Source organism: Cyrtonyx montezumae, unplaced genomic scaffold (genome assembly GCF_038088225.1).
Source record: "Cyrtonyx montezumae isolate F1298 unplaced genomic scaffold, pur_monq_1.0 scaffold_30, whole genome shotgun sequence".
In the NCBI taxonomy this organism is placed as follows: domain Eukaryota; kingdom Metazoa; phylum Chordata; class Aves; order Galliformes; family Odontophoridae; genus Cyrtonyx; species Cyrtonyx montezumae.
Window position 1 is genome coordinate 1,804,138 of NW_027072035.1, and position 16,805 is coordinate 1,820,942.

Genomic DNA, 16,805 nt, shown 5'->3' on the forward strand with positions numbered 1-16,805 from the left:
TGCTCAGAGAAGTTGTGGAAGCCCCATCCCTGGAAGTATTCAAGGACACATTTGCTGGGGCTTTGGGCAGTCTGATCTAGTGGGTAGCAATCCTGGCTACTGCAGGGATGATGTTGAAGGACACTTACAACCCAAGTCATTCTATGATTCTGTGATTCTGTGTCTGTCTATCTTTGGAGAAAGGACAGTACACCAGAGCCAGTGCACTTTGAAAATAGTACGACAAATCCAACTCTGTGCTTGGGCTTCAGTGTTTGATGACTATTTAAGAAGAAAAACGTGGTTTCCTGCTGTGCTGTTTTTCAGAACTGGCACGGTGGAAGCTATGCCCAGGCTGCAGGATATTCATGTTAAATAAAGCATTGGCTTATCTAATTGGCATTACTATAATGGGAAGTAAAACAATTACATGCCTCTTCCTCTTAAATAAAGTTTAAATTACTGTTTAAACATAATCAGAAAAATCTAACTGAACTAGATTTTCACTTTTGCTTCTAAATTCCTCCTAAAGAAAATTATGTTGAGTAATAATATCAAGTGTAAAATTCCTTATTTTTATGTTGCTGCTGCATCACAGATCATAGTTTTTCACCCATCTTACCTGTAGTTTTACAGAGACTGTACATTAATATTTTCTCCTCTGATATAGTCCTGATTTACTGTGTTTTTGTTGTTATTGGTTTGTTTTGGTTTTAGTTCTGGCTCTACTTTAACTTTGATCTCTTATTAGTTTTGTGAAATGCTGATGGGTACTTGTGGTAATTTCCAGTTTAATATGTTGGAAAGTTTGGAAATGAGATACCAGTATGTAACACTCTCCCTGTGAAAGAAGTTTAGATACAGGGCAGCATATATAGCTTTTATTCAAACTCACATAGGATGTTTGAAGCCTAGCAACATTCTTGAAACTGTACCAGTTAATGAAAGTACTCTTTGAACTAAATTTCATTGAGCCACAGTAAATTCAAAAATAAAGTGAATCAAAAGAACTGGAGAAAACCTTCTCCCAGTGGCAAACCACATTGAATGATGGCATAATTCTCAGTAACTTCAAGATACTGTATCTGAAGAAGTGCAGCTGTCCATTGCTCTAATGCCAGCAAATCCACATGAGTTCATCTGTTCATCTGAAACTGATGTGGTAGCTTTCCTCTGAAGTCCTCAAAAACAGATAAAAATGTGCAAATTTCTGCATGTGAGATGATGAATTTTCACACACTCGCATTCCTGCTTTCTTCAGAAAATATGACAGTTGACAAGTATAAAGTCTCTGTTTGAGAGTTACAGTAGTCTCCTTAAGGAAAGAAAAAGAAAGATCTTATTTTAAAAATACACAATAATCACTTGGTTTTAGCAGTCTAGAGGCTAACACTGAGAGTCTGTATTCACTAAATGAGTTTTTCTATGTATGCTGAAGTACAGTGTCTCTTTAAAGCTGACATTAACTTCATGACATCCAGTTGCAACCTTCTCAGAGGAAAGAGTATGATGCAAATTATGAATTTTCTGTTGTATCACAGCTATCAATGGCAATCCCATGCAATTGAAGTAGCAAAACTGAAATCAGGTTAGATAACACCCATAGGAATACTTATAGGTAAAATTTGTGTAGCTGAAGAGATGTTTGCAGAACTGGGACTTCAATGACAAGGTAGAATGTTCTGCATCCTCAGTAGTGGTGCAGCTCAAGCTGCAAGTTAAGATGATAACATGCACAATACTTGTTCCTGTAACCAAGGCCATGTGGGTCATTCCAGGGCTCTCTGGTAAAGTGTCTGTGGCTTCAACTACATACTCATCATGGAATAAAGGTTCTTTCCAGTGTTTCTTAAAAATACATGGTGCTGAGAAATATACATGTTTGTGCAACATGCAGTAAGTCATATGACAAAGATTTTTGGTCATTAAAATGAAGAAGTAAAACAAAACCACAAAAAGCTACTACCTCTCCTTTAATTTCTTCATTTCGGTAAGCGCAAAGAAGAGGCTACTGCCTACACAGCAAAAAAGTCCTACAGCAGCTATACAAAAGGCTGGGAGAAGCCTGATTGTTCAGACAACATGCACTGGAATTGTGTCCAGACATGCACCAGTGCTGCTTGCCTACAGCTTTTATTCATTTGCATGTGGCATAGCTCCACCAAAATGTCACATTGCCACACACAGAATGAGAAAGGCCTTTTAACTTCAGTAAGTTATGATTTGTGATAGGCGAGAGTGATTTTCTGAAAGTGTCATCTCACAAGTGCTATCTAGTGGTGCTGATGAAGAGAGAGGCACGCACTGCTATCTGATGTGAAGTGAGAGTCAGTGAAGATCTCATTCCCATCTCCCCAGTCCCCAGGTTTTACTTCTCCTAAGGAAGTGGCTTTTTGATGCATTTTTTTCTAGTAGTGGGAAACAAAGGTGGCTTCTCCAGTAAATCTTGTCCTTGGAAATGCCCAAGGTTGTATATGTATGTCTATGCATAAAAACTGCTCCGTGTTATTTCCTCAGGCCCTTGGCCAGCTGCATCACAGTTTTGCTCCATGCAGTGGGGGAGTTGGTCATTTCCTACACTGTGTACCTCAGGACTGCCCTCAGTAGGCTACTTGGGCACCAAGGAAAGGCACCTCTATCCAGCATCATCATACCTGGTGCTGACCACAGCCTCTCTCCTGACAGTGCATTAATCTATGAGACTTCTGTGTATAGGTAACAAAAGTGATGTATGTACGCATGTGGTATCACATATTATCGTATGTGTACAAGACGTTTCTTGTATCACTTCATAGTTTTCTATGGTTTTGTTTTGTTTTGTTTTTTGCCACTTCAATTTTAGTACAGGACAGCCACATACACCCTATTGTCTTTAGGCATTGCATTCACTTTGCAATGTAATAATTTTTAGGTGTCTAGGCATGGCAAATACTCATTAGATGAGAAGAACTTTGATGGACCATCTAATGCTCCAGAGAAATCAGGTGTCATTTCTTATTACTGACAAAATATGTGGACTGAGCCAAAAGCACCACAAATAATTGTGACAAAAAGCTTTTCAAAACAACCAGCTTTTTCTGTGTGTCTTATCCTGATAAGGCTACCAGAACTGCAGTCAATATACAGGGGTGTAGACACAGCTATATTTGCAAGCTCTCTGTATCTCAGTACAAAAGAATAAATATTCATTAATTTTTATACAGCATGTGAGAAAGTTGTAAGTTTGAATTTATGTTTTTAGAGATTATTATAGATACTAGATAGTTAGAATATTTAAGAGAAGTTCAAATTAAATTCAAAGTAGCTCCTATTTTGATATAGCAATATCTAAGTTGCTGCCTGTAGATTTACACTGCTCTTACCTTTGAGGAGGGAAAAGCTGAAAGCATCAACAATAAAAAAAAATGACTTACTGTTCTCATCTGTCATATTAGGGCTTAATTTTCCTTTCCTGTCTGTTAAAGCAAATGTAAATAAATTTAACTTAAACATTTCAAATATTGGAAGAAACAATATAATTCAACAAACTTTTGCATTAAACAGGGATTTAAATACATTAAAGTTTTTGTTATTAATTCATCCCAAATATACTGGCTTCTCTACAGTTCTTTTCATTTACAAGTTTTGAATCAAATTCTGAAGACCTTAATAACCAAATGTGACTCAATCTTATTTTGTTACAACAGCTCTATTTGAGTTTATTGGAGTCTTCTCATGTACAGAAAAGATCAGAGTAATAGCCCATTTGCATTTTCACTTTGTGAGTATTGCATTTTCAAGCCAGGAAATAAACACAGTTTATAATAATCCAACAGAGCAGTGGATCTGCGTGCCATTTTAGCTGTACTGCTTTTAATGAAGCCTATAAATAAAAGTTTAATGTCAAATACTGTAGATAGAGTGGCTTTGTAGCTTAGAAGAATGAAAACAAGACAAAGGCTCTGAGGTGAGCAAATTTGTTAATCTGTTGCTACAAATGGAAATGACAAGCTATGTTTTTACAGCTCTCCTCACCCAAGCCAAAACCTGCTGACGTCCTTTACTGAACAATTGATGGTCAGAGAAAATGTACACTCATTCACTCGCTCACCTAAATTAAAGGTGAGAAGAATCAAGTCCAACTCAAACACAGCAAGATCTCATTTTAGAGTAGAGTTCCTCTAGAAAGAAAATGTGACCAAAATCATACGAGCATGCCTAACGTTATTAAGCATTAAAATACATCTTTCGCAGGAAAAATAAATAAGAAAAAAATCAACTATCTGAAGTAAGATGTACCTTTTTTAGTACGGCAATTCTTGAATGATTTTCTTTTGTGAAAGATTATTAATGCAGAGAGTAGGACCAGTACTGTCACACATGTAGCAAGGATAAATAAGACCAGAGACTTTTGTCCATCATACTGTGTGCTCATTAAAGCTGTCAAAGAAAAACAAAAGAGAAAACACAAAATAAAACAAAACAAAACAAAACAGGAAAAGTAAATTTGTAACTTAGAAAGCTGGCAGAGTTTATAAACTTCCAGTTCTGATTCTCCAAAGACTGGCACTGACTGAACTTAAGATTCTTAGCATTTATCAAGGTATTATTTTACACTGAGAATTTCTTATTCTGCAATATTTCTTCAATAATCTTTATAATACATGTGTCAAGTTTCCCATTTTCATGCCATCTGAGCAAGCAATACTGCAATTTATCTGTATTCTGTAAGAACAGTTTGTTAGGGAACATACCCATGAAGATTAAAGAATTTCCACCATACTGGCAGCAAAATAATGGCAGCGACTCTGAAATTAAAATACTCTAGAAAAAGACAGTTTGGCTTTTTTGGGGTGTGAGCTAGCCTTGACTTTAAAGACACAAATAACAGTGACTTGATCCTGAGCATCACTATTACACCACTTTTTAGAGTGAAGTTATAGTGATGAATAATAGGACAAAACATATGTAATAAAGGGCATTATCATTTTTTCCTCTCTCTCTCTCCCTCTCTCATCTGTCTATTATACAAGTTCAAGGTGATATGAACCTAAGGAGTAAATGTAAGCTGAAGTATTTTCATTCAGTTCTTTATTCCAGAATATGCAGCTGTAGTTCTCATTCATGTTTTGGTTGATTGTCAGGATGCTGGTGACATTATAGAGGCCATCTGCAGTCGCTGTGTATGTAGTATTTGCAGACCTGCTGAGACTGAAGTTCTTTTCATTTTGCCAGAATACCTCTGCCAGAGGGAAGCCTTCTGACTGGCATATAAAAGCAATCTTGTCTTCATTCCATTTTCTTATTTCCTGTGTGTTTATTATCCTGTAGGATGCTGCATGAAAACAGGTGAAGTTAAGCAATGACAGTAATTTTCCTATTTCCCTCCTTCCCCTTATTGTTTGTGGTTTTATCTGAAGTATGCTTATTTGAACTGATGAAGAAAATACTGTAGAACAACTCAGTAGTGTTAACTCAATCCTTCTTGGGACCAAAGTGACAGAGCTTACTTCAATACCCTGTCCAAGACAGTAGTTAACACTGAATTAATCAGTACAGGGGAAATAAATGAAATCTTGTGGGGCTTCATCTTGAATACACAAAATAGTAGCTGTATTACAAGAGAAATAACTCAGGAAAAAGGTTGTTTTAATGTTTATGTTACCATACTTTATAAACAAGCATGGTATTTTCATGGTATTTAGAAGGAGACGAGCCTAGAATTTTCATGAGTGGGTCAGAGGGAGCAAACTGTGGCCATTTTTGCATTTGATAAAGTTCATTATTCAAATGTCTAAATGGGAAATGAATGCTGCCTTGTATCACACAGACATACAGCAATTAATGGGAAACAATAGAGGTCTTTCTAAGGACTGTCCTGCCATACTATCCAGTCATGTACGTATTTATTACTGATGCCCACTTGGCTCTGACAAACTCAGAAAACCACTTGTCCATGCTCGGTGAGCTGCAATCACTGGGGAAATTTCCAGCCTCCTGAGTAATTGCAGCAGGGCTTATCAGTAAGGTAAAACACATCAGAGGGATGCCTGAGAATAGCCAGAAGTGGACCAGCAGGGCATTGGGTTGTGGGTGGAGCTCCACAGAAGAGGGTGCTGAGAGAAGATGGAATGTACCCCAGAGAAATTCAGCTGTTGTTGAACCAGAACAGATGACACTGGGACTACTGCTTCGGTACCACTGGGTAGTACTGAGGGCTTGGTAAGAGATTACTATCATTTCATAAATTCCTACTTATCTGTAGGAATTTAGCTAAGACATCTCAATAAATAAGCAGTCACGTTCCTTCAGCCACTGACCTTTTACTTCCAAAGTAATGTACTTGTAGTCAGCACCTTGGTAATCAATGAGGCAAAGGTAAGATCCTGCATCTGTGATTTTGATGTTGGTGATTTGAAGGATAGCTTGTCCCAATTTCAATTTGTTGTGTAACAGTGCTGCTCTTCCCATATAATCACGATGCTGGGATGAAAGGAGTGCTTTCCCACTGTGAAGTGTGTACACATCTCTTGATTCCAGCTGACCTTGCCTCTTCTGCTCCCAGACAACATTCAGGAGTCCCAGGTTCAATGAGCCGTTAACAGGGAATCTGCATTCCATGGTCACATTGCTCCCATACTCCGCAACATATAGCTGCTGAGGAACTTCAACTGTGAATAAAGCTAGGGTAGGAGAAGAAAGCAACTGTTCTTTGCTGTGCTGAAATATTTTATGATTTTCTTTAAGCTTAATCAGACAGTTTTGTATTGTCTGACATACGATTATTAGCTTGACTCAAGGATTTAAGCATTTTTTTTTTCCTATTCACAACAGCATTTTTGCTATGTTGGTAGTATCTATAGAAAATAATCTCTATTTGTATTGTTTATATAATCTGAATGACAAAGACAAGACAAGCAACATTTTTTCTTTTTTTTTTTCACATTTAAAAGGTACTTCAAGTCAGAGTCAGTGATTACACAGGCTCTGAAACCACGATTGTATCTTGTACGTCCTAAGGTTTTTGTCAAAACAAAAATAAAAATGGAAATGCTAAGGCTAGTTTTGTTGTTCTTTAAAAAGTAAAGGTTCAGTTTAACACCTGTGAAGCACATGTATTGGCACTAAATACGTACAAGTAACGGGCAAGAATTGCTGTGCAGCAGCTGCAGTCTTGCACACGCATGGACCGTGTATCTCTGATCCCATGTGAACTCAGAAATACAGAGAACTATTACTGAAAGTATGTCAAAACAATCTTCTTAGCCACTCAGCAAATTTGAAAGTCATATTGTTATTAATACTTTATCATTTTAAGGCATACTTCATAACGATTTTTATGATCAATGATTCCATAAACCTTGTTACTACCTTTTTTACTGGATTTACCACATATTTTTTTAATTCAGAAGCACTTGAAAATATTTATAGCAATATTCAAAAGAGAAGTTCATGCAACTGCTTGTGTGTTTTTCTTATTATTCTTACAAGAGTTTGTTAAATACTTGCAGGGAAATTTTCAGTTCCTATTAGCAATGTTTCTTTATTTGTTTTTATACAACCATAGTGACAGAAAAATAATATGAAAAAAATCCCAAGCTCTTCCCATTTACTGAATCTATTATATGTAGAATTTCTTTATCTATATAGAATATATGAGTTCACTAACCTGAGATAAGTTAAATAAGGAATATGTTTGCTGCAAAATCTTTTGAGCACAGTGGCCACCCAGGGGCCACAGCCTTACTACAATGTCATATGCCATGCTCCTCACCCATTTTTCTACTCCTGTGACCCCCCTTTAGCAAGCTGCTCCTTCTACAGAGGTGGTCAGAGGTATACCCATGATTTTGCTTCAGTACGTCTTGCACTGAGATTGCTTTAGTTTACAACTGGCTCGTGGCTATTCTCTCTCTCATAGTCATGCCTGGTAATTCAAGCCAGCTCTGCTGAAAACACAGAATGCTGTCAAGAAGCACAGGGGTGGAAAGTGGTGGACAGCTGTCCTCATGCTCAATGCCTTCTGTAAGACTTTTCAAGGCAGAGGATCCAGACATCACCAGCTGTTTGTGGAAGCCAGTAGTCATGGTAAGATGCTGCAACCCACATCCCGAGGACATAGCAGTATGGTTACATTGGTCCTAATGATGAGAATGAAAGATGGTCCACTTCCTCTCACCTGAAACCATACAGAGATCAATTTCCAGCAACAGCACTATCAGGATTTGGAACATTTTCTCAGGTGGATCTGAAATAAAAGAATTGAACTTAATTAACATCAGCTATCTTCTGCTTGAGAGATGTACTAGAATGCTGTCACTAAAAGCCTTTCAGACCTTCAGAATCTATTGCAGCTAAGAAACAGCAGCAAATGCAAAGCATTACTAGACTACCTCTGGAAACAAGGGAAATCCTGGATAAAATAACCCATGTTCATACACAGAATTTGAACTACTGAGCTCTGGCAATGAAGGGAGAGAAAATACTTCTGCAAATTTATTCGTGAAGCCTTCAAAATCTGTAGCTTGCAGTCTTAAGAAATCTGTCAGGGCAGACTTTTTACAGCATTTCTGTACCCATAAATAACAGAAAGAATTTCAGTTGCCTCTCTTGACAGAGAGATTTATAAATATGAAGAACCAAATTTATTTTTTTATTTTTTATTTTTGTTACTGTCTGTACTAACACCTGATCTTGCTTACAGAGATCACTAACACCCGTTCAGATCACTGACTCTTACTTTTTTCAACTTCATTTTCCATAATTTTTTGTGTAAAACTAAGTTATCTGAGTTTATTATCTGAGTTCTTTAACGTCACAACCTGCAAATACTTGGCACTAAGCAGGAAATATCAGAGAGGTATGCAAATTGTGACTAGCAAAACTATTACCTTGGACTTCCGGAGGGCAGACTTTGACCTGTTCAGGACACTTGTTGCAAGGGTCCCTTGGGACTTGCTCCTGAAGGGTAAAGGGGTCCAGGAAGCCTGGATGCTCCTCAAGATGGAAATCTTAAAGGCACAGGAGCAGGCAGTCCCGGAGTCCCGTAAGTCAAGCCGGAGGAGAAAAAGACCAGTGTGGATGAACCGGGATCTTTTGTTGAGACTCCGAGAGAAAAAGAGAGTCTATGTCCTCTGGAAGATGGGTCAGGCTACTTGGGGTGACTGCAGAGAACTGGCCAAGATCTGCAGGCAGAAAATTAGAAATGCTAAAGCCCAGCTTGAAATTAGGCTGGCTACTGCTGTAAAGGAGAACAGGAAACCCTTTTACAAATATATTAACAGCAGGAGAAAAACTAAGGAAAATTTCCCTCCTTTACTCAACGAGGCAGGCAATATAACCACAGATGATAAGGAAAAGGCTGAGGTTCTCAATGCCTTCTTCACATCTGTCTTTAATAGACAGGACAGTTGTCCACACGGTACTTGCCCTGACCTGGAAGTCCGGAACGGGGTGCATAATGCATCCCCTGTGATTCAAGCAGAAATGGTCAGAGATCTACTCCTCCATCTGAACTGCCACAAGTCCATGGGGCCAGATGGGATCCACCCAAGGGTGCTGAGGGAGCTAGCAGAGGTGATTGCCGAGCCACTTTCTGCCATCTATCAGCATTCCTGGTTATCTGGAGAGGTCCCACAAGATTGGAGGCTTGCCGATGTGACTCCCATCTACAAGAAAGGCTGTAAGGAAGACCCGGGGAACTACAGGCCTGTCAGCCTGACCTCGGTATCAGGGAAAGTTATGGAACAGATGATCTTGAGGGAAATCACATGACACGTGCATGGCAATAAAGGGATCAGACCCAGCCAGCACGGGTTCACCAGGGGCAGGTCGTGCTTGTCCAACCTCATCTCCTTCTATGACTGGGTGACCAGACAGGTAGATGAGGGAAAGGCTGTTGATGTAGTCTACCTGGACTTCAGCAAGGCCTTTGACACGGTCTCCCACAGTATTCTCCTAAGGAAACTGGCAGCCCGTGGTGTGGACAGGTTCACTCTTCTCTGGGTGGAGATCTGGCTGGAGGGCCGTGCCCAGAGGGTAGTGGTTAATGGAGTTAAGTCCAGCTGGCGTCCTGTTATGAGTGGTGTCCCCCAAGGGTCAGTTTTGGGGCCCATCTTGTTTAATATCTTTATTGATGACCTAGACGAGGAAATTGAGTGTACCCTCAGTAAGTTTGCAGATGACACAAAGTTGGGAGGATGTGTCAAACTGCCTGAGGGTAGGGAGGCCCTTCAGAGGGATTTGGATAGGCTGAATAGCTGGGCTGAGCTCAATGGGATGAGGTTCAATAAGACCAAGTGCCGGGTCCTGCACTTTGGCCACAATAACCCCCTGCAATGCTATAGGCTTGGGGCAGAATGGCTTGAAGAATGTAGAGAGGAAAAGGACCTGGGGGTGTTGGTTGATGCTAGGCTCAACATGAGCCGGCAGTGTGCCCAGGTGGCCAAGAAGGCCAACAGCATCCTGGCCTGTATTAGAAATAGTGTAGCCAGCAGGAGCAGGGAGGTGATCATCCCCCTGTACTCAGCTCTGGTACGGCCGCACCTCGAGTACTGTGTTCAGTTTTGGGCCCCTCACTACAAGAAGGACATTGAGGCCCTGGAGCATGTTCAGAGAAGGGCAACAAAACTGGTGAGGGGTCTGGAGCACAAGTCTTATGAGGAGCGGCTGAGGGAGCTGGGATTGTTTAGTCTGGACAAGAGGAGGCTCAGAGGAGACCTTATTGCACTCTACCACTTCCTGAAGGGGGGTTGTGGTGAGGAGGGGGTGGGCCTCTTCTCCCTGATAAATAAGGACAGGACGAGAGGGAATGGCCACAAGTTGCACCGGGGAAGATTTAGATTAGACCTGAGGAAGCATTTCTTTTCTGAAAGAGTGGTCAGGCACTGGAATGGCCTGCCTAGGGAGGTGGTTGAGGCACCATCCCTAGCGCTGTTCAAGAAGCGTTTAGATGAGGTGCTAAAGGATTTAATTTAGTAGTTGGGTAGAGATAGTGATAGGAGGATGGTTGGACTAGATGATCTTGTAGGTCCTTTCCAACCTTATGAACTTATGAACTTATGAACAAATAATCTTGCTTCATATTGTATGGCTGGGTGCTACTTTTCCTTTCACTTAACACAAAGCAGTGCCTGGTATTTATAAAGTACCTTGCATTACTGGCAGTAAACCGTCAGCCCTTAAGTAATTCAGTAGAAAGTCCAATTTAAGGGTTAGTAGCTTCCTATTCCTGTGAGAAGGAAACTATTGTTTATACTTCTGTGTATGGACCAACATAACTGAATAAAAAACTAACAACAATGAAACCAAGGGACAACATTTGTTACTAAACTAATGAGATCATGGATCAGCTCTGCAGGAATTAGCAAGATTAATGGATACAATTTTAACCTGGATTTGAAGAGTGAGAGCCATAATCTGGGATGGGATAGTTCTGGATATAAATACAGTCTGGATGTTAAGGGACTGAAGGAGCAGCCCTGTGGAAAGGAGTGTTCTGTAGTGGTGTTGTTAGTGACAAGATGAACATGAGTCAGCAGTGTGCCCTGGCAGCCAGAAGGGCCAACTGCACCCTGGGGTGCTCTGCAGTGTCACAGGACAAGAGCAGGAGTTGTCCCACTCTGCTCTGCACTGCGTGGGCTCACCTCAAGCACTGTGTTCAGTGGTTACCACAACATAAGAAGGATGTAAAAGTACTGGCTATGAAGATGTTGAAAGGTCTGGAGGGCAAGGTGTATGAGGAGTGGCTGAAGTCTCTGAGTTAGTTTAGCACAGGACAGAGGGGGCTGAGGGGTGTCATGGTGGCTGCAACTCCTCAAGAGGTCGTGTGGAGTAGAAGCACTGAGCTCTGCTCTCTGGTGACAGTGACTGGACCTTGAGGGAATGACATGGAGCTGTCAGGAGAAGATCAAATATGCTAGGAAAAGGTTCTTCGCCAGAGGGTGGTGGGCATAGAACAGGTTCCCCAGAGCAATGGTCACATCCCCAAGCTGCCAGAGATCAAGAAACATTTGGACAATGCTCTAAGACATAGAGTTTGGATTTTGGCTGGTTCTGCAGGGAGCCAGGAGTTGAACTTCATGATCCTAAAGGATCCATTCAAAGCCAGGATATTCTATGATTTTATGATTCTACAAAGGAAGAATTTATTTGAACAAATCAAGCTCACTATTGTGGCCAGAAAAAAATCAGTGAAAGAGATGCAGAAATAAGTATAAGGAAGAAAAGCAAAGAAGGAACAATTTTAGACTTCCTCAGAGCTAGACTTACTGCAGAGGATTTTAGATCTTACTTCCCTGTTTGTTTGTGACTCGGTCTGAAATGTTTTGGCTCTGATTCTCTCAGGTGCTTTATTTTTCTGAATGCACTTATCCTTGGGCTCTTTGTACCTCAGAAAGTCAGGCTCAAGGTGTATGAAGGTTAGCAACCAAAATAAGGAGGTACAGCTGGCTGCATCAACCATTCATTTTGTCAGAATGAATATGTTTGGCGCCAGTCCAGTCAGAAATCCACTCTTGGTTAGCAAGAATTCCCGCAATGTTGCCAACACTGAAGTATTTGCATGGGGTTTGGTAAGCAAAGAGAATTTTCATGTATCATGGAATGATTGAGGTTGTAAGTTACATCTGGAGGACATCTGGTCCAGTCCTCCTGCCCAAGCATGGCCACTCAGAGAAGGCTGTCAAGGGATCTTTGCAATGTGCTCCTCAGTAGTAAAGATTGAAACCTACCTCTGAGCAGCATGAACTGTGAATTCAGTTCTGTTCCTTTCACTATTGTGTCTGAAAGATCATAGCAATTTTCTCAGATAAAAGGAGTATCTCAATATAATGCTTTAGTACAAGACCCCCTGGCACTGCCAATGCCTGGAAGAATCAAGCTGTGTTAACATGACATCCCCAGTTAAGCCAGAAGGATGCTGATCATCAGCAGTACCTGGCTCACATGATTGTAGCACTCCTTGTAATTGCTGTCCTTGCAGAAACAGAATATGTTTTTATGCACATAGTAAGCAACACTGCATAACTCTGTTGAGGCCCTGTCACTGTTTGCTTTGTATTTCTCTGCCACTGAAAGTCTTGCATACCATGCTCGTTCCTAGAAGCTTCAAAACCTCCCAGCCTTCCAAAATCCGCAAAAAGGACTTTTCAACCTAGTCATTAAGTGGCTGCACTTTTTTTCCCACTCAGTGAGGAATCCAGTTTTTGTGGGTGTTTTTTGTTAATTAGTTCATTTGTTTTCTTAAAAGGTCTAAAATCCCATGTGAAAAAATAAGCAAAAACCCAACCTAATATCTATATCTTATAAGCACAAAGAATGTACTTCATTTTCATTTCAGGGACTTCATTTAAAACATAAGTTACATGTTAATTTAATAAAAACTAGTATTTGTTCAAAGTTTGTGTCTTGCTCCTATCCCAGTAGGTCCTGAGGACACAGACTTCTGCCCTCCTTGTCTGCAACAGCACCCACACACACTCTCATTTTTCGTCTGTTCTCTGCTGCTGCACTCAGTGTCTAACTTGTTCACCTCTCTATGCAGTTAGGCTACTGCCGAGCTCATTGCTTTGCCTCTGATGTTCATATCACCCATGGCAGCCTAATTCCATCACTTCAACCTGCTCTCCATCTCCAGCTTTCAGGTGAGACAATAACATTTCTCATTTTCTTCTTTGCTCTCCCTCACTTTCAATTTTCACTCTTCCTTCATTTTTTAAAATGTATCTGTAACCAAATATAATTACAACAATTGCAATACATGTGACAACCACCACTTATTGTATCTTCCATTTATTTTCATTCATTGTCAAATATGGTTATACTAATAAAACCTCAAATATTTTTTCCATAGATACTATAGTAAGATTGGGTTGAAATCTTTGTTGTAAGAAAATGATATTTACAAAATCAAAACTAATGCAGCCATGTATTCTGCAGAGTATGTACCTTTCAGTTATTAGCAGCAGTGCTGAACAATATAGGCTAACATTTCAGTGTGATTTCCAGCTTCTACAGACTTTTCCTGGAAATGCACAAGGTGGAATTCTGCAGATTTACTATGCAATCAAAACAACCATGCAGATAACAGGTTAATACCAATAAAAAGAAAATAACCAGGAACATATGGACACAAACTGATGCAGGGTTATGTTTCCTTTTTACAACTTTTCCCTGAATTTCATAATGTAAAATTTACAAACAGCAAAATCCCAATCCACAGGCAGTAGAGGATTGCTAGCATTCCTATTCTGCTTTCACCTATGTCAGTCAGAAGACTGAATTAGAGACTCAGGTTCAGTTCCTAAGACTTTTCCTTCCCCAGAGTTTGAAGTTATATCAATCTATTTCAGGATCTGTGACTTAGCATCTGATTCAGAATTCATTCTCTGCAAATCTTTGACAATAAAATTGGTTTAAGTAAATATTTAGAATATTAAGCAAAATCTGCAATCGATCAGCCAGAAATAGAGTTAATTTAGATTTGTATTTTAGCAGCATTATACTCACATAGGATCTTTATGCAACCATTGGGAGAACGAGGTTCAAATAACAGCTAGGATTTTCAGAATGTAGAAGAACTGTATCCTGTTTGCATGGCAGCAGCAGCTATCCATCTGGCTCTCATAACCCATTTAACAGCTACTGTTGAATAACACAGTTCATGTTCCTATTCAAGCTGTGTCAGAAAAGAAGTGTCTGTGGCTAAAGAAAACCAAGTTTCTAAGGAATTTATGAGCAGTTCCAGTTTCATTTTGAATTCAGAACTGTTTCATTCTGAAAGGAGTCTGGGTTCAATGCTGATAACACACATCCAAACAAGTTTATTCAAAGCTTTATACAGAGCTTTTATACTTAAATTATTCTTTTAATTGCACAGTAATTTTACTGGATTTATTCCCACTTAGGGCATTATACAGACTTGGATTCTAAACATGCATTTACTAGAACTATTCTGCATTCATTACACTGCTAAGTTGCATTTTCTTAATTTTCACCAGATTAAAAGACCTCCTCTAGGGGCTACCCAACTTTTGCAAAACATATTTCATGTTCTCTTTATTCAATTTATGTATATTTATCTATTTAAAAAAAACAAAAAAAACCAAAAAAAAAAAACAACTGCTTAAAGAATCAGAATTGTAGAGGTTGGAAAGGACCTCTAGTAATCATCGAGTCCAACCCCCCTGCCAGAGCAGCTCCCAAGACCAGGTTGCACAGGTAGGTGTCCAGGCGGGTCTTGAACATCTCCAGAGAAGGAGACTCCACCACCTCCCTGTGCAGCTGTGCCAGTGCTCCGTCACTGCACCGTGAAGAATTTCCCACACACATTTGTGCGGAACTTCCTATCACCGTATACAGCTGAGAAGAGTCCAGCCTTGTCCTTTTGCCTTCTGCACCTTAGATATTTATGGACATGGATCAGATCCCCTCTGAGTCTTCTTTTTTCAAGGCTGAACAGACCAAGGTTTCTCAGCCTTTCCTCATAGGAGAGGTGTTTCACACCCTTTATCATCTTTGTAGCCCTCCACTGGACTCCTCGAGGAGATCTCTGCCTTTTTTGTATTTGGGAGCCCAGAACTGGACACAGTACTCCACTTGAGGCCTCACCAAGGCAGAGTCGAGGGGGATGATATCCTCCCTTGACCTGCTGGCAACCCAGGATGCCACTGGTCTTCTTGGCCACCAGGACACACTGCTGACCCATGATCAACCCGTCATCCACCAAGACACCCAGGTCCCTCTTCTCAGAGCTCCTCTCTAGCAGGTCAACCACCAACATGTCGGGTGCATCCCGTTATTCCTCACTAGGTGCAAGACTCTACACTTGCTCTTGTTAAAACTCATCTGGTTCCTTTCTACCCAACTCTACAGTCTGTCCAGGTCTCGCTGAATGGCAGCACAGCCTTCTGGTGTTCCTCCCAGTTTTGTATCAACAAACTTGCTGAGGGTGGACTCTATTCCCTCATCAAGATCATTGATGAAGATGTTGAACAGGACCAGACCCAGCACCAACCCCTGAGGAACACCACTAAGTACAGACCTCCAACTGGACTCTATGCCACCAATCACAACCCTCTGAGCACTGCTACTCAGCCAGTTCTCAACCCAACTCAACATCCACCCATCTATTCCACACTTCCTCAACTGTGTTATAAGGATGCTGTGAGAGACAGTGTCAAACACTTCGCTGAAATCAAGGTAGAATAAATCCACTGCTCTCCTCCCACCCACCCAGCCAGTAACAACATCATAGAAGGCCCCCAGGTCAGCTGAGCATGACCTCCCCTTGGTGAACCTATGCTGACTACTCCTTATAACTCTCTTCTCTTCCAACTGTCTGGAGACAGCATCCAGAACAAACTGTTCTGTCACCTTTCCAGGGCAAGAGGTGAGGCTGACTGGCCTGTAGCTCCCCAGATCCTCCTTCTTGCCCTTTTTGAAGACTGGAATGACACTGGCTATCCTCCAGTCTTTAGGCACCTCTCAAGTGAGGGTTCAGCCTTGAAGAAAGAAACTCAGAGGGGATCTGATCCATGTGTATAAATATCTAAGGAGCAGGAAGCAAAAATACGAGGCTGGACTCTTCTCAGCAGTATGTGGTGATTCAGTTTCATCTCTGTGGGAGACATTAGAGGCTATTTGAATACCTGAGTTCTCCAGAAACAGCGTGAACAGTCCTTACACCAGACACTGATAAGTTGTCAAAGATTCCATGCAAATAATAATAATAATTAAAAAAAAAAACAAAACAACACACATTTATTTAAAATATATAGTTATGAATAGCATTGTAATAAATTATTTCAATATATGTGTGACAAACACAACCGCTATGAACCTGCAAA

General features: G+C 40.5%; 1 protein-coding gene across 1 annotated transcript; it reads right to left on the reverse strand.

The window, feature by feature from the left end:
* Positions 1 to 848: 848 nt before the first annotated feature.
* Positions 849 to 6,579, reverse strand: LOC136053534 (programmed cell death 1 ligand 2-like). The gene is made up of 5 exons (XM_065744280.1): positions 6,279 to 6,579; positions 5,009 to 5,293; positions 4,258 to 4,398; positions 3,393 to 3,434; positions 849 to 1,294 (listed from the first exon to the last, which is right to left on the reverse strand). Exons 1-5 carry the CDS (start codon positions 6,577 to 6,579, stop codon positions 1,212 to 1,214), a joined length of 852 nt encoding a protein of 283 aa, XP_065600352.1. The 3' UTR covers positions 849 to 1,211.
* Positions 6,580 to 16,805: the final 10,226 nt, after the last annotated feature.

Coding starts and splice junctions, on each gene's coding strand:
- LOC136053534 (XM_065744280.1), bottom strand. CDS start 6,579: ATGGAATGCAGATTCCCTGTTAACGGCTCATTGAACCTGGGACTCCTG. Junction 3,435..4,257: donor GAATTGCCGTACTAAAAAAG/GTACATCTTACT, acceptor TTGCTTTAACAG/ACAGGAAAGGAAAATTAAGC. Junction 1,295..3,392: donor TAATATGACAGATGAGAACA/GTAAGTCATTTT, acceptor TCTTTCCTTAAG/GAGACTACTGTAACTCTCAA.